The following is a 22,864-nucleotide window of genomic DNA, read 5'->3' on the forward strand; positions in this document are numbered from 1 at the left end:
GGCCACACATGATAGCTCATATTGTCAAGATGTGAGAATTTAATGTAGCAGCCAAATAATCTGAAGACATGTTTCTAAACGTGGAGGTAAAAAACTGGATGAGCCGGAGAAAATAAAAACATCCACCACGCGGACTCCATATATTCAACAGGCATCATCAGGGTCTTGGATCGAACCCACGCATCCTGAATACCAGGCAAGGAAATAACATAATTGTTTTCACTGAGTGTTCTAAATACTGATGCATTTCTCACCAATGTCCCATCCCTATTCAACACACAATGTGCACTACACAACGCGATGCACCTTTCCACTGAATGCGTTGTGTACAGACAAGGACCTCACAGAAATGCTCAAAAAATCTGCAAACCTGTTCCTGGGGGTCGGAGATTGGATCACCATTCTTTCTCCTAATAATGGTAATGGGTGTGGCGCTACAAGTTACTTTTTTATGGCATTAAAGAGTGATTTGTGATTGCGGGCCACTGAGGCAGATGCCATCTCTTCAGCAACCCATAATCACCACCCATCCTTGCCGCGCCTCACGGCTCTTCGAACCTCTGAGCAAAGGCTGCGGTAAGCCTCCTCATTCTCTGACGTGGGATGCTGTATATGATGAAAGTGGACCTGTCGCTTTTTCTCAGCCAGCCTGAACACATCCACTGTCAGCCAGGGTCTCTGGGGAGGTTTGGACCATGTACCCAACGTAGTCATTGCAGCTGCATGAGTCAGTCCTAAACCTCGCCCATTTCCCCTCGAAATTAGGAGTGGGGACGAAGCCAAACCCAGCCACAAGTGATTATTAAATTCTTGCTTGCAACTTTCATCAGCTAGCTGAGACCAGGCCACTATGGATATGAATGGGGTCCTGAGTATACACCCAATTCCGGAGTGGAAGAATGGCAGGAGCATCTTGCAGATGACAAGTCGATGGTCAGTAGGCAGATCAGCTCCATGGTAGGTCCTGGTGTCTAGAACATGGACCCGCATCCGCTTGTCCGTCACTATGTAGTCCAGCAGATGTTCTTGCTTGGACCCGGCATGCATCCATGATGTGGTGTGGATGCGCCGATGCCGGAACAGCGTGTTGGGCTGCACAAAAATCTAGCAGCCTCCTGCCATTGTTATTGAGCTGATCTGGCCCATGCCTTCCAATCACTCCAGACCAGGTGCCAGCATCATGACCAACTCGGGCATTAAAGTCACCCAACAGGATGACTCTATCCCGAGGGTTCACTTTAGCTAGCACTTGTGACAGGAGGTCATCGGAGGAATCTGACTCATTGGGCTTTGCCTGCATCCCTCCACGGATGTTCGTCTTCAGTGCAGGCATAAGTAACCGACCACCACTCCTCGCCTCTGATTGATGGGAAGGTGAGCCCAAAGTAGCCTGGGGCTTACAGCTTCCCACCCCTCACTGCCACACTCCCACACCCCTTCATTATTTTGCTCAGAAGAAGAGCCACTCCCTGTTGTTTGGCGGTCTCCTGCCCCGAGTAGAGGACTGTCGAACCCTCATGGTGGCAGGAGCCAGAGCCTGAATACCACATAGATCCAGGCGGTACCAGTCCAGCTCTCGACAAAGGAGTGGCAGCCTCTCCACCGCAGTGAGCATTTGAACATGCCGCCTGGCCACCCACAGTGGTTTTTTGCCACTGCGGGTGGAGGAACCCCGAGGGTAATGATTCAATCTCCTGGCTCCGCAAAATAGGGTTTGGCCAGGGGACGTCATGGACGCCTGTCCAGTCGGCACAAGCGTAATTATATTTACATTACGTGATATCGTGGTAATTTATTTGAGCCCCCATTTGGCCGCTGTGGTGGCTACAAATGCCATGAGGGGAATGGCCAATCTAAATTGGCCCTCTCCCCATGGCACTGCTTACCACAGCGTTGCCGCCCGGCACCAACAATGAGGTCGGGGGTTGTTTTGCCGGTTCACACACAAACACATACACACACGCAAGTCTGCTTTATTTTATATATAGCTAAGTTACCCAGCTTCGCACGGGTCACAGCAATCAAATGTAAAGGGTAATATCTTGCCTGCTGTCGTCGAATAATTGAAAGCTGCAAATGTGTGTATTATGTATTTGTGTATTGGTTTGTGATGGGGTTTTTTGATAATCTGATCAAAAAATTTCATTCGTTACCCTTGGGGAACTTTAGAATATGCAATGTTGGATGCATTGTCATCTGGTGTCAATATGAAAAGGTTTTTCATGTTGCAAACTCTGGAGCAACCAACATAGAGTTGGCCATGAAAGAAGGGTGGGCTGATTTTGAATGATTGACCCTGTGGCTTGTTGAAGGCATTTAAATTGAAAGGGCAGGTCAGAAGGGATAACAAGGAATGCGTGGAATGAAAACAGGTACATTGCTAAACATTTGCCTTGTTGACTACAATGCATCAAAACTTATTTTTTTTTGGGTCGGAAGACTAACCAGCAAATCACGACGATCGTGTAGTTTTTGGCCTTCCACCAGGCCCGGGATAGCAAACCGTGTCTCGTTCTGCCATAGCGTGGTTAGCTGGGCAATCGAGACCCCAGTGAAGATTGTGTAATGTTGCGGAACAAATAGTGTTGCTCCCAAAATAACGTCTGGGACTCAGTTGGCCTCACTACACTTGCAAAAAAGGTCCCATGTTGTAGCTGCTCTCTCCGAGCTATAAATGCCCTGACAGTGCATTGTCTTTGTACTGTCCGTCTTTTGGCGTTCTATGGTCTAAGACTTAGTGAGACTAGGCCCTAAAGAAGGCTGTCTATGGTGTAGACCAATGCGTACATTTTCTTGGTTCTTTCGGTAAAGTCAAGTAGATAGAAAATAAAAAAATAATAAAATTAAAAATTAATTGAGAAATAATAAAAGTAAAAACCCGCAACGTTTCGATCGCAACACAAGCGGTCTTCATCAGGCGGAGAGAAAAGAGGGGGCAAGTCTTGTGTTCTATCTACGTGACTTTACTGAAAGAACCAATCATTGGAATTGCTGCAGACACGAACGTTTTATGTCAAAATTGAATGCGTACATTATTATCAGAGCATGTTTTTGTTTGCATGTTCACCATAAGTACGCGTGGTTAATGCAGACATGGTTCCTTGCAAATGGTTTATAATTTGGTATTAGAACATCTTAATACCTCCTGTTTTATTGCCAGAAAGGGTAAAACCTATTCTTTTAAAAATAAAAATAATTCCCTAATGTGTTCGTGCGTGTGGCATACCGGAAGTAGTGAGATTGCCGCGGCCTTTGGTGCACATGTCGAGATAGTGGCGGGCGGGGGGGGGGAGTTGGACTGTGTAGGTGTTAATAAAGGTGAGCAGGTAAGGTAAAACAAATAGTGCGAAAAACACACACTAAGTCACCCGTGCCTTAGTGTGTGTTTTGTCTCTGTTTCTCTATTCATCTGTCCCCTATTCAACCTCTCCCTCCGTCACTATTCCTCCCCTCCCTCCAATATATCTCACCCACTTCCGTCCCCGCTATCTCTCTCCCTATTTCTCCCACCCTCTACTTATCTCATCGTCTCCCATTAAACCTCTCTTGTCCATCCCCAATCTTCTTTCTCCTCTTTCCTCTCCATTGCAGGCGCCCTTTCCCTCTCTTCCTGCCCCTCTCCTCTCCATTAATCTTCATCTCCTCCTCCCTCCTCTATCTCCCTTCCTCACTTCCCACGGGATCCACCAACGTTCGTATGTAATATTATACCCACCAAATGAACGTCTACTATCAATTTGTAAACCCTGCCTAGTAGGAACTGGAAACATAATGAAGCCACATTGTCAAAACTATTAATCAAACACGTGTTTTAGACAGTTGTAAACGGTGATTGATCAATAAATGATTTGGCTGCGTAGCTTGGACCGTTTTGGTTTTGACAAACATGCTCCTCGTGGAAACTTTTTTTTCCAAACACACAAAGAATGTAGTACTTTTGAAAAATCAATCTCGATGATTAAAAGCAGCGCACCAATGCGCCTCAAGGAAAAACGTTCTCCTCTTCTTTGGTTATTTCGGTAAAGTCACGTAGAATGAGAATAAAATAATAAAATAACACAATAAAATTGTCACGACGTTTCGGCCACAACAAAAAATGCAGCCTTCTTCAGGTGAAAGAACAGAACTGTCGGGACGACAGAGCTTCAATTAACGCTGCTAAGATTCGCAGCGTCTTTTTAAGCTCGGTGAGAGGCGCGGCGAGCCTTGACAAAGGAGTTTACATATCAGAGCAGGAGAATTTAGCATTGAAATAGTCGAGGGATTAGCTTGTGACAGAAATAGCTGTGTTAAAGTCAAAGTTTACGTATCCACAGAAGCTTTTAGTATATGGACGCTAAAGGCCTCCAATTACCAACTATTATAAAGTAAACCATAGCGTCTTTTAAGTTCGGTAAGAAGCGTGAAGAGCCTTTCTACGTGACTTTACCGAAAGAACCAAAGAAGATGCATCCTTGCAGTCACGAAAGCTTTAAATCGAAACTTTCTCCTGTTCGTGGATATCACCGTTTAATAACATGGAAAGAACACGTGGACACGAACAAAAGACTGATGAAACAAAGCTGACAATTTTTCGATTTAAAAATAAAACATAATAAATTAAAATTCTCACCAAGTTTTGCAGAGAAGAAATTATCGAGAATTATGCCAAGAGATGGGAAGAGGAACACATGGATCAGAGAACAGACACAACTCTTAGCTATCATATTAACTGTTAAAGTAAGCGAGTTTGGACAGGACAGATCGCTAGAGATGATAAGTGATGGCTGACATTGGAATGTCAGCTTCAAAAGGAAAGCAGCCATAGGTGAAGTAATGAAATAAGATCATATTCGGGAACGAATTGGGGTGTTGCATCGCAAGGCCATCGATTAAAAAGGGAGGCGATTATCCAGCAGTAGTTAGGTCACGGCTGAGCATGGTGATGAATAATGGCTGAAAATAATTGGAAACCACACGTGTTTTTATCATTGCATTATATAAATATTTGTCGTGGGTTTTAACAGGACATTTGCTTGACGAGGGAATACGGCTTTCTGATGAATACGACTGGTGGTGGAATGGCGACCATAGGAGAGATCACACCATGCGAAGCAATGAAATCAGCTCGTATTCTTGCGTGAAATAGATTATGGCATTGCAGGACACTGAGGGATGGTGATGGCATAACGGGAGGCCTTCACTCAGTCGCGAACAGACAAGGGCTGCTGATGATGATGATAAATCTGCACGTGCGCGCATGTTCATTGAGCATTAAAGGGCCACACATTAATTCCTAGCACGAGTTTATATAAAGGTGCAGACCAGAAAGCGCTTTCTCATGCCACTGCTGGCAGAAGGGACTTTACTATAGGGACCTCCAAAGAGCCCCTCTTAAGGGGATGTGCTGGCGAGGTGTCTAGGAGATGTAAGAGGGTGTTTTTGTTCGTTGACTGTTGCACGCTGTGCAGACGAAGTCTTGGAAGAGGTGGGAGCACACCACTTTACCCTACCACACTCGATCTTCTGATTGTGACGTACCAAATCTTGATTTGAAGCTTTCGTGACTGCAGGAATCCATGCTCTTTGGTTCTTTCGGTAAAGTCACGTAGGCATAGAATAAAATACATTTATTTTATTTTTAAATACATTTATGTAACGTACCCGTTCATACTGCTGGCTGAAAAGAGGTGGATACATTTTTGCGACATTTTGCCCACCCTTTCAACTGCCGCGGCAGGAAATCGAATTGGACCAAGATCGCAAGTTCAGTTCTGGATTTCAGGTTACGTTGGCTTTCCCGTTGGAGCACGGTGGCATCCCTCAGTGAGTCAAAGTAGCAGATAGAAGAGAGCGCAGTGATGTGATACAGCATGGAAACTTGACAGGTACTGTTGAGGATCGCAATACATTTTCTTTGGAGAATCTGGGGTGTGGGCTCCTGTCATTCAAGCGGGTAACTGACGCACCCAACGTGTCATCAATGGTGCCGTGTGGAGAGATTCAGCTGCTGGCACATTTCCAGTGACAGACGCAAGGAACTTACGCCTCAAGACAGGGCCACCTGCCAGAAGGCCGACCTGTGTACACAAGTTAACTGCTTTAGAGACAGCCTGTCCTGGGTCACAACTTCACATTTTACTACATTGCGATGGAGTTTATAAGTTTGGGACTCTTAAATTTTTTTTGTAAAAAGTCAAAATATGTATTTGTCATTTAAACGGTGCTCATGTCACGTTTTACAACCCTGAGCCAGTGGTGGAAATGCCTAATTACCTAGGGTGAGGGCGAGTGTTGATTTTCCCACAGTGGTTCTCATTTTATTTTTTCTCTAGGAATAATATTCATCCTCGCAACGGCTTTATGGCAGGTCATCGAACAAAGACGACCACTGCATTGTGTTCTTCCAGACGCGCTTCTGTGGCCGTCGGGAACGCTCTTCCTTTCGATATCAGGAAGCCATTGGAGCAATGCACTTTTGAATGTAGATTGAAAACTAATTTCTTAAGGATTGCTTCTTGTGTTTAGTTTGTTGTCCTTCCCCCGCGCTTCCGATTATCAAGGTTGGCTACTCACGATGCGAAATAAGTTCAATATAAATACATGTAAAGAGCAATACATGGATCAGAGGAACCATGGAAATGAGAGATATCTTTTCAACTGCTATGAAAGTGGGTTTGGGCAGGACACATTTCTTCAAGGGAAAATGCATTGATAAGACTGTTGCGACTGTTGTATTAGCGGGGTTGGCTACGTACGGTGCGAAAGAAGTTCAACATACGTATGTAGCCAATCGTGCTAATCAGAGGTGCTAGGGACGGAAAAGGAAACCGATCACTCACTCACCCACTCACCGACTCGCTCACTCACCCACTCACCGACTCGCTCACCCACAAACTCACACACACACACCCAATCAATCTATGTATGTATGTATGTTGAACTTCTTTCGCACCGTACGTCGCCAACCCTACTGATCAGAATACGAGCTAAAGGAGATCATACACTAGATCGGATTTCTAACGCGGAGGTGTCAAAGAGCGAGGTGGGTCTTTGTTGTTTATGACAACAGCATGGGGAGCCCTTCACCGTTGGAGAGAAATGGGCTGATGATGTGCTTATTAATCAAACTGCATGTTGTAATTCACACCACCACTCCCAAGATAGTTGGGGGAAAAAATGTAGTTCAAGTTACAACCAGTTTGGAGTTTGAAAAACTAAAATTCGTTTATATGTAGCCCGAGGTAGTATCTCGACAAAAAAGTAGGGTGTAATAGACCCGTGTGTTTGCTGTCATCCTTGCAGTTCTCCTGGCTTTGTGAAAAGCATTTCTTGAGCGAGATTCGAGCAACGCAAATGCTGCCTTTACACCTGCACTTTGTACCGTGAACACTCGCCAACCCTTCATTTACACGCTTAAGTGAAGATAACATTTGTTATGGCATTGGGTTACATCGCATGTGTTGCTACTTTTTTTCGCATTACAGAAGTGTGTTTGTAAAACCGAGGTAAGCAGACCATTTTTGTTACAAAAATAATTTAAAGAATGCTTTACCCCCCCCCCCGCCCGCATCATATGTAATAATGTGGAAGCTCTAGGCACAGTCGATGCGTGATTTTTGTGATGATAAACAGCCACGCACGAATTAAAAGCGGAGTGTTTTTTTTCTTCTTCCATGAAATTAATTACGTGTTTTCAACACTCCACGCTGTTCCTGTGGTTTTGGTCAGAGGTGTTTTAACGAAGAAGGTTGTGTCCCGTGTCAGCCCTCGCATCTCCCACTTCGACGGCACCGCCTTCCGCGCAGGTAATTATTATTAGTGTTCGTGACAGGACGCCTTAAGAACGTTTGCGCTATGAATAATCTAATAATAAAAAACAAGTTTATTTACTGTATTGTTTTATTTTAATGTTAACATAGTTTCAAGTAATAGTAGCAGTAGTAGTAATAATATCGTCATCATCATAGGCCTTTGTGTCTCGAGAGACAATTATTTTTTTGCGCCTTACGAGGTCAGCTGTAGGTTTTGCAGAGCCTAGAATGACTTAGTATCGTAGTAGTAAGTCGTAATAATACGACTACTATTACGATTAAAGGTACCTGTTTCTAAAAATATATATGTTTAATGCTTCAACAGTTTTGTCTGCCATGGGAAAATATTATTAATTGCTGTTGCTTAAAGAAAAGTTAAATGCGTTTGATGGTACTCGCTTGTAAATAGCCACAGGACCGTCTAGTTACCGTCTCGTTCCAGGACCCATGGCTACCTGGCAGAAACTCCAGAGCAGAACATCTGAGCCCCTTGAAGAAGACGCAAGTGGGTCCAATGGCCACATTTCGGAATCAACCGCTGGTCTGGTGCTAGGTAAAGAGCACGACACTTTGCCATTCCTTCGTTTTCCGTATGCGAACGAGCGGTGTTCAATGACACACTCGTAAAATACTGCTGCGTTATGTCCTCACACTTGTGTTGCTCTCGGGATATACCGTAAGTTGAACAGCATTCGGTACAACATGCGGTAAAACCCATGAACCAAATCGGTAGAGCTGTTCATTCACACGTACATTAATTTAGTGTGCGATCCTATCATGCCAGCCAACGTGGACATGTTCTTTAATTGTCTCCTGATTTTGTTGTATAAATTAACAACAACCTAATACTGTTTGCAAGTAACATTTCAAGGATGTTTCGCAAGCCTCGGCGTGTATGCCCTATTGTCGCAGTTGTTTTCTCACGAAAAATGTGGCTCTGTTGCTTAATGCCAAAGGTTATTTGTTAATGACTATACAAGAACTAAAGTCGCGTGCCTTAGGAACATCACAGTGTGACACAGGAACATAACTGCCGAATTTAGACTCACGAAACATTTGTGAATGTGTAAACACTACCATAAAATGTATTCAACCTTGCAATGGTAGTGTTTTTATGCTAGATAGTACAACATCGAATATATATGTGAAACGTTCTATGATCGTGGCCATAAATCCAGTAAAACTTAATATATCATCCCATCACTTATCTCACCTGACCAGTAAGCCACACACGTGTTCACAAATTAGACCTTTTAAATACAGTCGTGTGTTTTTTTTTTCTCTTACATAAATTCGATTAATTCTAGGGTACAGTAAAGCATTTTCCAATGTTGAAAGCAGTTTGTTCTTTGTCTTATAGAGCAACCTAATTTGTGCATTGGGTGTAACTTTCATTCCATATACATTTTCAGACATCCGAACTTTTCTCATATATCTACCTGTAATTCATCCCCCGTCGAGTCAGATACGCGACGTTTACTGTCACGGGCATAATTCCCCCAGAAATGTCCAATGCTCAATGAGTCTTTGTTGTTGTTGTATACAAGTTATTTTGCTTGCACCTATCCATTGTTTCCAAAGGCTCCAGCATGAGAATAAGTCCGACTCCGAAACGTGGGTCTTGGCCAGGATTCCTCTCCAGCCCAATTGCAATGAAGAGAGCGATCGTTGTGTTGTACATTCTCTTTGCCGTGCATTTTATACTGTGGGCAATGACAGGTAGGCATTTTGTTATTCCTATTGTACCATCACTGAATAGTATTGTAGACAATCTACATGACTTTGAAGGTGAATCAAGAGCATGGTTCAAATGTGTATTCGTTGTCATCAACTTAATAGCATCAATTGTTCTGCACTGTTTTTGCTTTGAACGGCTTATCATCAAAATCCTGTAATGTAACCAGATATGAGCCCCAACAGACTTATATTAGTCGTTTTCTTGAATTTCATTTGGACTTTACACCCTGTAAATGCTGACAATGTGTTTTTTTTACGGCGAAGACACTCGACTAGCAATCCAGAGGTCGCCAGTTTTCATTACCTGGACAGCAGTTGAAGCTGATTCTTAAATACCCCGGCCTCTACCCACCCAGCAATAAGACTTGGCACACCGCAGTTAGTTGATTAACAGGTTCAAATTGTCTGGCAAGCGCGAAAGAGTAGGGCAAAAAAACCCCTCTGTAGCCGCTCGCTAGGAACATCCTTGAGTAGAGGCCCTTCTGCCAAAAGTGGTGTGGGCAAGCAATTGCAGAGCAGCGCCACGTTTGCCTTAATAGAGGTTTATTTGAGTGAGATCACGTAAATATAAGTGTGTCGTTAAACCCGCCACCACTCGACACGGCCAATTAGTAAGGTTTGTCACGTAAACAATAACGTGTCCATTAGGTACTCGTTCACACCGGTGTGTTGGAGAGTAATCCCACAACATTTACAATTCGAGTACGACATTACAACCAACTTAATCAGGTAATAGCCAGAATTGTTTGCCTTCCTCAAAATACCAATATGAAAACACCTGATAACTCGCACAAACTCTTTATATGTATCCACTTTTGTTGATAGTATATGAATGAAGTGGGTGAGTTAAATATTACATTTATTTTGTGGCCATTTGTGGGGAGGTGATACAAAAAAATTATTAAAAGTGGACTTAAGTATTTCCATGAAACCATGCGTTGGCAGAATGTAGTCTTTTTCCAGGAACACCTCACAAATGTTAATGCCCTTGAGTGGAAATTTGGGGTATGGGGTGTTGCTTCGGTTACTCTGCACCTTCACTTTGATTTTGTGGGGATCTGATATCAATCATGTCCATGAGATGGCTTCTTATGAGCAACACATCTTGAGTAGTTATTTGTTTCTAAATTATTAGATTTTCTTGCCATTGTATGGACATTCTCAAAACCACACTGTCAAAACATTCCCGTGAATAAAGTTAGGATACATATGAGTGACATAAATTTCATTTTAGCAATTTGTTTTAATTTATTGATGAATGTGAGTTTGTTGTTGTTTTGTGTTTCCCATGATAGAATGCATGTTTTGATTTTAATCACAGCACTTTGCTCTTCAATGGAACAAAAAATATCTCTGTTGAACTTGATGCAATTGAAAAGTATGAATTTTTTTGCATTATTATTTTATATACAGGGTGGCTCAAAAGACAGGAGACACAGAGTTATTTAGTTTTAACACTGGCGTTACACAATTTTCATTGTTTATTCTTTAGGTTAAAATTTTATTTTTTATCATGATTAATATCTTTTTTTCTTCTTCCTGTAGAGTCACCTCAAATCCATTTTTAGGTGACTTGAGAAAAAATATAATGTATTAATGTTAAAATTTGACACCTGGAATCTTTAAAGAAGTCCTAAATTAATTTCAAGAGGATGTATCCATGCATTCATATTCATGGACGTCAGTTTGAATAATGGTTAAAATAAATGAAATAAATATAATAACCCTAATTGCCCTGATTTTTGGGCCACCCTCTGTTAGCCTTGTTTAGGAAATTAAAACAAAAGAGAGAAAGTAAATGCTTATCAATACCAGAATGATGTATACGATTTTCTTTGCTTCCACCAAAACAGCAGTGTCCCAGAGTATGAGGCAAGGCAATGAAGCCAAAACAGTTGAAACTGATGCCAATGGTCTTCAAAAAAACATGACATTGCCGTCTGAAAAATACCAACAGTTGCCTGCAGGAGTGATTGATGAGACTGAAACTGATACATTTGAGTCACGTAGCCAGAATGTGTATCATCAACACTCAGATGTCCAAAGCCTCTTCTCTTTCACCGAGGAGTTGAATTCAACGGTTCTGCTCTTGCTATCTCAGCTCAAAACCCTGAATGATAAAACGGAGAACCTCTCAGACATTACCACAGTTCAAATGAACATGAACACTGCCATAACAGAGCAGAGTAAGATGCACATCCATCAATTGCAGGATAGGCTTGAGGGGGTGGAGATGCTCCTGCAGCAGCTGATGAGTGCTGTCCAGCGACTGAACCAGTCTTATCAGGCAGATATTGCCTCCTACGGAAATGACATGCTCACTTTGAATTCTATGGTGGCTAACGTGACCTACCAATCCATGGAGATGAAGCAGACTCAAGAGGACATGCAGAGGCAGCTGAAGAATGAGATGGAAATTCTCAAGAAAGTGACGGAGGACGTGCGACTGAATAACTGGGAGCACAGCATCCAATTACAGAACATTACCATATTGACAGGTGGGACAAAGAATACAGAGCATCCACAGATAAATGTATGTAAACGTATGATGCGTATTAAAAAAGGGAAGGCTATTGAGGTGGCTGGCTGGCTTGTAGGTAAGAGCGCTGAGCTGGCTCTGCTAAGATCCTGAGTTTGGGGCGCCACGGTGGAGAGATGTTAACAACCTCGCCTGGTATTCAGGAGGTCGTGGGTTCGATCTCGACCCTGATGCCTGTATATTTGGAGTTTGCATGATCTCGCGTGGAGTTTTCCCTAAACGTTTACAAAGCATGCATGTCGAGTGTTTGGCTGCCATACATTTCGACATAAGCCATTTGGTAGAGTTATCGTTTGTAGTCAGGCCACTTCTGAAAATGAGCTGTATAGCTCAGTGCCCCTTACCTGGTAAAATAAAGCAATGTGATTGTTTCGTCAACAGTTGAATCTGTGCAGTCGCCAGTGATTAAACCAGATTCTCAAGAGTAGTGAGTTGATGGTCTCAACACAGTCGCCAATACCTTTACAAAAAAGAATCATACTAAATTAAAATTTGCTTTCGATTTGGTACCTGCTATAAGAATTAACATTAAATTTCGATTTAAAGCTTTCGTGACTGCAGGGATTCATCTTCTTGGTTCATACGGTAAAGTCACGTAGAATTGAAATAAAATAATAAAAATAAAACATAATAAAATAAAAATAAAAAATGTCAATTCTACATGACTTTACCGAAAGAACCAAGAAGAAGAATTAACATTATTTGTTGTGCTGTCATGCGGCAATCTATTCTTAGATTGTATCAGAAAGGTTTGTGTGTAAGTTTTAAAATGTCCTCTGTGAACAATCTCCTGCGCAGCCATTCTACCACACACGTGGGATTTTTTTTAATGCAAGATATCCTTAATGAATTATTTGCCCCATGACCCGATGCCATTAGCAAAATTATAATTAATTCGTAAAAAAAAGCCTAAAAAAGCCTTTTTTTTACGTGGGAGAATTATTTTTCCAGAGTGTCCGCCGGATAAAAAATGTTTTCTCCTCCTTTACAAGGTCCTCCTGGGCCAAAGGGGAACCAAGGCGACATGGGGCACACAGGTGTACCTGGCATGCCTGGCTCAAAGGGTGAAAGAGGATTTACAGGTGTTGTTAATTGCACGCACATTGCCACTTACACTGAACTTTACACCCACAGGAGAGACTGTGTGTGTGTTTGTTGGCATGCTACAGGGTGGCGAAGTGGTACCTAGGTTAAATTCATGTTCTGGATGGGTTTCTTCCGGATTATTTGGTTTCCTCCCAAAGTAAAAAAATACACATTTGGTCAAACATCTCAACATGGAACCCTCCTGAAATGGTTTATTCAGACTGAGTTGGGCTTTTCTGGGTAAAGAAGTAATTACGATTATGCAAAAATCAAAATTAAGTTGATGTCTTTAACATGAACTCATCATATTCACCCTCGCATAATGTATGAGGTATTCGCATGTAGAGACATTGATAGCAACAATTAAAAAACAGTGAAAAATTGTAACTGCGGATGGTACATTGATTGGAGGAATACAACATGCCAATGTGTTTAAATATTACTACCTCAGCCCATTTCTATGGCTTACGATGCAAATTATGTAACTGCAACCTTGACTCGGTACAAAAGCCAATATATTTTCTTCTGCAACCGGTTTAGAGGATGAAAATGAAATTGTTCTCACTTCCACCGATGTTGCTGTGTGTTTTCTGTGCACCCTGCCTGTTAATGCATATTCTTTCCTATCTCTCTCTCTTTCTCTCTCCTTTCCTGCCACCCCTCTCTTTCAAGGTTTCCTTGGGCTTGCTGGACAGAAGGGATATCCAGGAGAAAAGGGGGACATGGGACCCAGAGGGCCGTCTGGACTTCCAGGAACACACGGTTGGTCGCTTGTTCTGTCTTTGTACAACGAACTCAAATAGTGCAGAGCACTGGTTCCCAACCTGCGATCTGCTCCCCGCTGGTGGTCTGCAAGGTCATGGGAAGTGTGCCATAAAACGCTTGCAGATACAATATATTATTTTTCACCAAACACTAGACGCTCTATTTGGTCGGTGATCCACAAAACACATTTGAGAGTTTACAGTGGACCAGAGTTCCACAATGGCTGGTAACCACTGGTTTTGATCAACTATAACTATCACAGCCCTTAGTCATATCATCCGGAAATATTTAAAAGTCTGGTTAACTTCTTAGGACTTAGTAGGTTGTTGCATGTTCCTGCAATTGTCTAGGATTAAATGTAAAGTATGAAATGTGTGGTATGCACAGCAGACCATTTCGCAATCAGTTATCAAAAATAGTTCGCATAGAGTTGCCATGTGCATCACATGTAATTATTGCAACAATTAGCCAATTTCCTTCTGGACTTACCTAACAGCCAGAATAATGTTCATGTTATTTGTAAGATTGATGTCCATTACTTACCAGCGGCTTTTGGATAACCATCGAACAAAGACGGCCACTGCATCGCACCCTTTAAAACTTGTTTCTGTGGCCGTCTGGAATACTCTTCCTTCCGATATTAGAAAGCCACTGTAGCTAGACACTTTAAAATCATCTAGATTGTAAACTCATTTATTTGGACCTGCTTTTTGTGTTTAATTTGTTCTCCTTCCCCCGCACATCCAATGAGCATGGTTGGCTATGTACGGTGTGAGAGAAGCTCAACATACATACCAGGAAATAGCCATCTGTTGAACCAAATAACGTCTATTACTTAACCAGATAAAAGGTGTGGATGCAGCCCTGAAATGGCTTGATCATGCCACTGCTGGTGAAAGGGTCTCCACTCGTGGGAGCTCTAAAGGGCCTGTCTAGAGAGTATTTAGCTTACTCTTTCATTCATTCATTCAATTAATGTTTTGAGTAAAAACGTATCCCCTACTAATCAAGACACATATAAAAATATATCAAAATGAGAGGACATACTCAAGGAAAAGCTAAAAGGCAAAAAAAAACAGTCTTGCAGAGTTCACACTGGTCCAAACATCTTGGAAGGGGTGGAAGTACTCACACTTTACCCCACCACACGCAACCTTCCAATCAACTGAGTAGACAGAGGCGAGGGTATTTAAGAAAACGATCAGGTTGTATGCAACTGCCACTGCGAGTGATTCAACTGTCGACATCTGGATTGCAAATCCAGTGTCCTGATCTCATGAGATGGGGAGAGGAAGCTCTGAAGTATTTCTGCACTCCAGGTGTCCGGGCAGAAAAGGGCATGAGTGGAGAGAAAGGAGAGAAAGGTGACAAAGGTGACAAAGGTGATCCAGGTAATTTTAATTACTATCACTGTTTACAAATATTGCATTAAGTAATTGGCCATTGATTTTACATTTGCTATGGTTTTGTGTGTGCTATTTATGGATTTACATACATCCGTAGTGACTCAATCGGAGACACTAAGAGTTGGAGGCACTCTGTTTATTAACACGCACCAACGGGTTAACACTTCCAAATAATCCGTCTATAGTTGACTACGGTTCCCAGTCAGGACAGTTGTTAGGCTGCCTGACTGGCGACGCCGAGACGGCGGTGAAAACTTCAGCAGCACTTCAGGGATCCCACTCCAAACGACAGCCCCGAGGTCCCCTTGCAGGGCCCCTCTTATACTGTCAGCGTGGCCTGGCTCCGCCCCCAGCCACGCCCCCTTTCTAGAACCTACCCACGGGTTCCTGGTGTGTCCCTTCCGTGACCTTTCCCCTAAATCCCCCTCTGGTGTATCACGTGGCCTGCTGCTGTCAGGGCTGCTGTAAGCTGCAGATCACCTTCCCCGCCAGCAGCCAGCACTATGCTGCTACATAGCTAATTCTATGTCACAAGACATCCATCAACAGCAAACATAGAGCAAATTACAAAAAAAATGGGTGGAGAGATACGTGTTTAGAGTTGCATGGAGAGGCACGTGGATTTCCGAACTCTTCTGATGATCGATGGGATTATTTGACGAATTGGATAACACCGCAGCCATATCCCACTGGGCATGGCTTGTTGTGGGTTCCTCCCTTCGAGAGGCTGGATGTTGGCTAAGCCCCCCATTGTTTAAAGGGGCACAAGTAATCGATCCAACAAAATGTAGCCGATTAAAATGTGTTGTGGTCAATTTGACTTCATGGACTTATTGTCCCGGCTCAAGTTGAAATGCTTGCGACGGTTTTTCTGTACCCTGCAGACGACGTCCGAGTGCCCGTGGTGAGGCTTGTTGGTGGAAGAAGGTCCAATGAGGGGAGAGTGGAGGTGTTGCACGATGGGCAGTGGGGCACCATCTGTAACGACAACTGGAATGTGCAGAATGCGAATGTTGTTTGCAAAATGTTGGGCTACAAAAGTGCCTCTGCATCAGCTACCATTGTGAGCCCGTATGGCCAAGGTACGTTCAGTTTGGTACTTGCGCAATAATAGGGCACGCAGGCGCGTGTGTGTTTTTGTGCGCCGCGGTGGGAAGCCTCGAAATCAGTGGTTCTTCACCTGGGGTGCACGCACACACTGGGGGTGGGAGATGCCCTTTCTGGGAGTGTTAGGCATGCCAGAAAACACAAATCAAGCACGGGCACGGAAGCACAAATACTTTGTTCAATCAAACCTACATATTTATTAATATTATACATTTTTTTACGATTAAGAACCGAAAGATTTGCAGGCTGCATTAAAGGTTAAAAACCACTGCTCTAAATTATTACTTGGTGCTGTGTGTAAACATTGGTACTTAGGAGACAAAATTCGTGGTGCTAGCTACACCACCCCATCGTGTACCATTCCATCCTGAATATTTGCTCACGTACAGCGCTTGTCCCAACATGTTTTGTATGCAAGTTTGAAAGTCTGTGCTGATAAATCGCGATACTACTCATTACAATAACTGCTGTTTAAACAGTCAAATCGTGGATATAATTAGTTTGAAATGACACCAATTACTGTTGCTTTCTCTGTCCAGGGAGTGGCCCCATCTGGATGGATGAGGTTGAGTGCAGTTCCACTGAGACTGACATCAGGAAGTGCAAGTTTATCGGTTGGGGAAACCACAACTGCCAACATAGCGAAGATGTTGGTGTGGCCTGTGTTCCATTGTGATGCAAATCACAACTTCTACTTTGGTGCTCAGCAATGGCGTAGTAACTACGTTATCAGTGACGTAGTAACGACATCATCAGTGGCGTAGTAGCTACATCATCAGTCGCGTAGTAACTACGTTATCAGTGGGGTAGTAACTACATCATCAGTGGCGTAGTAACTACATTATCAGTGGCGTAGTAACTACATCATCAGTGGCGTAGTAACTACATCATCAGTGGTGTAGTGACTACATAATCAGTGGTGTAGTAACTACATTATCAGTGACGTAGTAACGACATCATCAGTGGCGTAGTAGCTACATCATCAGTGGCGTAGTAACTACATCATCAGTGGCGTAGTAACTACATCATCAGTGGCGTAGTAACTACGTTATCAGTGACGTAGTAACTACATCATCAGTGGCGTAGTAACTACATCATCAGTGGCGTGATAACTACATTATCAGTGGCGTAGTAACTACGTTATCAGTGGTGTAGTAACTACATTATCAGTGGTGTAGTAACTACATTATTAGTGGTGTAGTAACAACATTATCAGTGGCGTAGTAACTACATTATCAGTGGTGTAGTAACTACATCATCAATGACGTAGTAACGACATCATTAGTGGCGTAGTAACTACATTATCAGTGGCATAATAACTACATTATCAGTGGCGTAGTAACTACATTATCAGTGGCATAGTAACTACATTAACAGTGGTGTAGTAACTACATTTTCAGTGGCGTAGTAACTACATTAGCAGTGGCGTAGTAACTACATTATCAGTGGCGTAGTAACTACATGAGCAGTGGCGTAGTAACTACATTATCAGTGGTGTAGTAACTACATCATCAGTGTCGTAGTAACCACATTATCAGTGGTGTAGTAACTACATTATCAGTGGCGTAGTAACTACATTAGCAGTGGCGTAGTAACTACATTATCAGTGGTGTAGTAACTACATCATCAGTGTCGTAGTAACCACATTAGCAGTGGCGTAGTAACTACATTATCAGTGGCGTAGTAACTACATTTTCAGTGGCGTAGTAACTACATTAGCAGTGGCGTAGTAACTACATTATCAGTGGTGTAGTAACTACATTATCAGTGGCGTAGTAACTACATTATCAGTGGCGTAGTAACTAAATTAGCAGTGGCATAATAACTACATTATCAGTGGCGTAGTAACTACATTAACAGTGGCGTAGTAACTACATTTTCAGTGGCGTAGTAACTACATTTTCAGTTGCGTAGTAACTACATCATCAGTGGCGTAGTCACTACATTATCAGTGGCGTAGTCACTACATTATCAGTGGCGTAGTAACTGCATTAGAAGTGGCGTAGTAACTAAATTTTCAGTGGCGTAGTAACTACATTATCAGTGGCGTAGTAACTACATTATCAGCTCAGGGGTAGGGGAATTGGTCTGGTGGGGCCCCAACCTTAGATGTGTCTCACACGGTTACACCGCGGCTATATGTTGTGGCTCCTCTCGTCTAATCACATCATTACGCTCACGGTCTCGAACATTTAATGCTGTAGGGGCACTCCATCTTCGCAAAATACGGCCACTACAGCTCTGCTTGTCTACTCGGTTACAATAAGATAACAACGACATAGAAACAAACGTGTGATGCGCAATTTGCAGAAGCCAAACATTGGCCCTCGAATTGAATTTAAATAAAACGCGCAACGAAAATGAAAGCATTTCCATCAAAAATAAATTAAAACCGCGTTTTAAATAAATGTTGTTCTTTTACACTGTTGTTGAAAACATAATCCCGTGGTAGATGTCAAGGGGGTCCCAACTTGTAACATTGGCCCTGGTGCCAAGGCACCTCCTGCCCCACGCAAGTTACACTCCTGGTGCTCGTCCTGAACAGCAGGTCCTTGGCTGTGACCTTCTACACCCTCCTTTGATTTCTGCCCCTTCATCATTTCAACAACGAACCATTTATTCAGCTCCCCCAACATCACAATTCACACGGAGGAATGTTATAAAATGACTAAAATATAATACACCCATAAGGTAATTTGAACACGCAAGTTTCCGCAGCCTACTTTTAAGGTTTCACGTTGAGAAAATAGCAGGCCAAGTAAGCATATTGAGTGCGGTTGTCCAGGTTGCGCTGTGTTCATAATTTCTCCTCTCAAGATTTTGCCACACACAAGACTTGCGGGAATCTTCAAGAGTTGGAATCGTGAAGATGTTAAAAACGAACCTTTTTATTTTACCAGGTAAGGCCCACCGAGCTACACAGCTCTTTCGCAGAAGCACCCTGGCCACAAGTAATAGCTCAACGAAGTGGCTTATCACGTGGACATGTATAGTACCCACATACTCTGAACGTGTGTTTATGAATGTGGAGGGCAAAATCCACGGGAGAACATGCAAACTCCAAACAGACGAGCGTCAGGGTCTCGATCGATTCAACGACATCCTGTATACCAGGATGTCGTTGAGAACTAACCGGCTTAAATCCGAGTAACATCCAGGAGCTGATGAGATTGGACGCTTACAGGGGGATTTGGTCATATCCAATAGCAATATTTTAACAATGAGAGTCAAGTAAAATAATTATTCGATATACACGAAAACGTAACGAAATACACAATTGTCATTTCAGGGCAATATGTATTCGTAGTTGCCAAAATCGTGGGTGACTGTTTACTGAAAGCACTATTATTGTCAACCTGAAATCAGTGAAAAGTTGTATTTCACAAAAATATAACAAAATGCCATAGACAATGTAGAATAGCATAACGACTTAAATTAACGATACAAAATAAGTGTTTATATATTTTTAAATAAATTTACTTTTTACTAAGTATCATTTTCATGAACCAAATATGCATCATGGCTACCATCACATGGAGATTAAGTATGGTAAATTGGTACTTTGAATTGTACATTTCTATCAGGTAGCAATCTTATTTAGGTATTGTGACTATATTTTTTGAAAGTCTGCTTTCTACAGTAAGGTTCATAAACATTTTCTTCAAATATTAAGTTTCAAGAAAATGGTTTGCGCAATGCTTGGGGTTGTTGTCTTTACACTTTACAGAAGCACGTTTGTTCACGCTGGTGAGCTTACTAAAATATATGCAAATATAATCTTCGAGCCTTTTGCCCGTCCAAGGACGGGTGTATTGTTGTAAATCTGAAACTTGCAAGCGAAAATCAGACCGTGACGTGAGATATTCATTGCATCAATTTGTGTGCAATTTGTAAGGGCGCGGTGACACAGACCTATTTCATTTTAAGGTTATAATCCCTTGTTCATCACGACGTCCTTTTTACTTCGATGTCTCAACAGCGTTACGGAGATCACGTGACGTGAGGGTTCTGCCTTTGTAGTGAGGATTGTGAGTTGACGTTGAGGAGGGGGGAGGAGGCGCCTCGCCCCCATGTGGAGTGACGTCAGCCGCTAATTATTATGATGGGGGGATTATCCATTTGGAGGACGTCAGCTGTTCATGATTATTAATGAGGGGGGAGGGTGCTCGATGTGGAGTGACGTCAGTAGGCTTGCAAAGTACCATCGTCTTAGAGAAATCAAGCCTACTGGCTATCAACAAAGATTCGTTCATGAAGCCATCCATATATACAGACACGGACACAATTTCAACCGAGAGGAAGGTCATAGACTCAGCAATCGTTGGAAAGATGTCATCAACCCCTTTGGGTCATGACTTGACTTGTGTTTTCTTGTCAATCAACCTCCACCGTCAGCAGTGTGGTGTGTGGAGCGGGGTGCAGGGATTTCTTGGCGGCCCTTTGCTGCATTGGCATTGCTGCTACATTGGCATTGTTGCTGCATTGGCATTGTTGCTGCATTGGCATTGCTGCTACATTGGCATTGTTGCTGCATTGGCATTGTTGCTGCATTGGCATTGCTGCTGCATTGGCATTGCTGCTGCATTGGCATTAGCTGCTGCATTGGCATTGCTGCTGCATTGGCATTGCTGCTGCATTGGCATTGCTGCTGTATTGGCATTGCTGCTGCATTGGCATTGCTGCTGCATTGGCATTGTTGCTGCATTGGCATTGCTGCTGCATTGGCATTGTTGCCGCATTGGCATTGCTGCTACATTGGCATTGCTGCTGCATTGGCATTGCTGCTGCATTGGCATTAGCTGCTGCATTGGCATTGCTGCTGCATTGGCATTGCTGCTGCATTGGCATTGCTGCTGCATTGGCATTAGCTGCTGCATTGGCATTAGCTGCTGCATTGGCGTTGCTGCTGTATTGGCATTGCTGCCCCGCCCATGCTGCTGGTGCTGCTGACACACTTGGGCTATGCCCATCTCCAAACCTTTATAAACAGTTTGCCTTTAGAGGCTAACCCCTTTTCCTGATGATGACCGCTTGAGTTGCGATCGAAACGTCGTGGTATTTTTTAAATTAACTTTATTTATATTATTATTTTTTCTATCTACGTGACTTTACCGAAAGAACCAAAGAATCTGAATTCCTGCAGTCACAAAAGTTTTAAGTCAAAATGTTACATTTGGCACCGTCGTCATCATCGTTGTTATTACCAGCCATGTTCAATCCACTGCTAGCTGTGGAATGGGCGCTGAGAGGACGCCCATCACCACAATGTAACGATGCGATAAGTTCACGTGCAGGAGTGAAAAGAATTGTGGCGTGCAGATGAGTTGCAATGGCATAATGAGGCCTTCATCCAGCAGTAGATGAAACGATGGCTGATGATGATGACTCAACAGTTAAATGGGCTGCTGTTCGTGCACAACATACTGACAATCCGATCACAACAGCGATGGCTATTCATTGCCCAGTTCTTGGTTGTGGTTGGCATTCTTCTGGCTAAAATAATAATTTCATCTCTAACTTGGGAAGGTATGAACTCGAGTACAGTTTCACAAGGACCCAATTATTCTACACGCAGATCTCCCCCCCCCATAATATAGGTTCTTTTTTGGTGAGATCGCGTAAATATATAAATGTGTGGTTAAACTCTCCACCACCCGACACAGCCAATTAGTAAGGTTTGTCACGTAAACAGAACATGCAAATTCGTTACTCGTACAGCCCACCGGTGTGTTGGAGAGCAAAGCCACAACATTTACAAATCTTAGTACGACGTTTCACCAGTACTTACAACTAGCTTCATCAGGCGGACAGCCAGATTTGTGAATAAATCCTCCTGTTTCGTTCCTAATTAGCTGTGTCGGGTGGTGGCGAGTTGAACGACAAATTTATATATTTATGTGATCTAACCCAAAAAAATGCTGTATTATAGAGAAGAGAGCATTAACACTGCATGGCAGAAGTATGAGCGGCTAACAGAGTCTATAATATTCACCTCTTTGGTATCCTGTGTGCCTCGATAACGCTTCAGGCACATGAAGGCTTGAAGGTCTTGGATGTTTTCTCAATTTGTGGGTTGTGGGATTTTTGGATGGTGCCAGTTTTCGCTTGATGTATTATTTCAACTTGGTGACATTAAAGAGTTTTTAAACCTGCATTGGGACTGACAACTCACAAATACACGTTTGTAAGGGCCTTTAGGTCGTGGCTTTCGTGTCTTTTGAGCAATTGTGGTCACATTAATCTTGGCGCCTTTTTGACATGAAATTAAGTGGGGAAGTGATGTCTGAGTTTCTCAACAGTATTTCATGGCAGAACCTTTCGTTGGCTCGAACATGCTCATACAAGTTTGAAAATGTAGATTAATGCATGTTGTCCAAAACAGGGGTTTGAGCAGTGGCACAGTGGTTAGCGCACTACGCTATGAACCCCGT

The 22,864-nt window shown here is 42.9% G+C and overlaps 1 protein-coding gene across 1 annotated transcript; it reads left to right on the forward strand.

Annotated features, from left to right (window-relative positions):
* The first annotated feature begins 3,384 nt into the window (after positions 1-3,384).
* LOC116942584 (scavenger receptor class A member 5-like) lies at positions 3,385-22,585 on the forward strand. The gene is made up of 10 exons (XM_076067215.1): positions 3,385-7,487; positions 7,711-7,787; positions 8,236-8,346; positions 9,375-9,512; positions 11,384-12,028; positions 13,062-13,151; positions 13,828-13,917; positions 15,240-15,311; positions 16,211-16,408; positions 16,973-22,585. The coding sequence occupies exons 1-10, from the start codon at positions 7,438-7,440 to the stop codon at positions 17,107-17,109; spliced, it is 1,608 nt and encodes a 535-aa protein (XP_075923330.1). The 5' UTR covers positions 3,385-7,437; the 3' UTR covers positions 17,110-22,585.
* Positions 22,586-22,864: the final 279 nt, after the last annotated feature.

Source organism: Petromyzon marinus, chromosome 15 (assembly GCF_048934315.1).
Source record: "Petromyzon marinus isolate PM22_M1 ecotype Great Lakes invasive population chromosome 15, UKy_Petmar_22M1.pri1.0, whole genome shotgun sequence".
Classification (NCBI taxonomy): Eukaryota; Metazoa; Chordata; class Hyperoartia; order Petromyzontiformes; family Petromyzontidae; genus Petromyzon; species Petromyzon marinus.

Coding starts and splice junctions, on each gene's coding strand:
- LOC116942584 (XM_076067215.1), top strand. CDS start 7,438: ATGTGTTGCTACTTTTTTTCGCATTACAGAAGTGTGTTTGTAAAACCG. Junction 7,488..7,710: donor AGTGTGTTTGTAAAACCGAG/GTAAGCAGACCA, acceptor GGTTTTGGTCAG/AGGTGTTTTAACGAAGAAGG. Junction 9,513..11,383: donor TATACTGTGGGCAATGACAG/GTAGGCATTTTG, acceptor CCACCAAAACAG/CAGTGTCCCAGAGTATGAGG.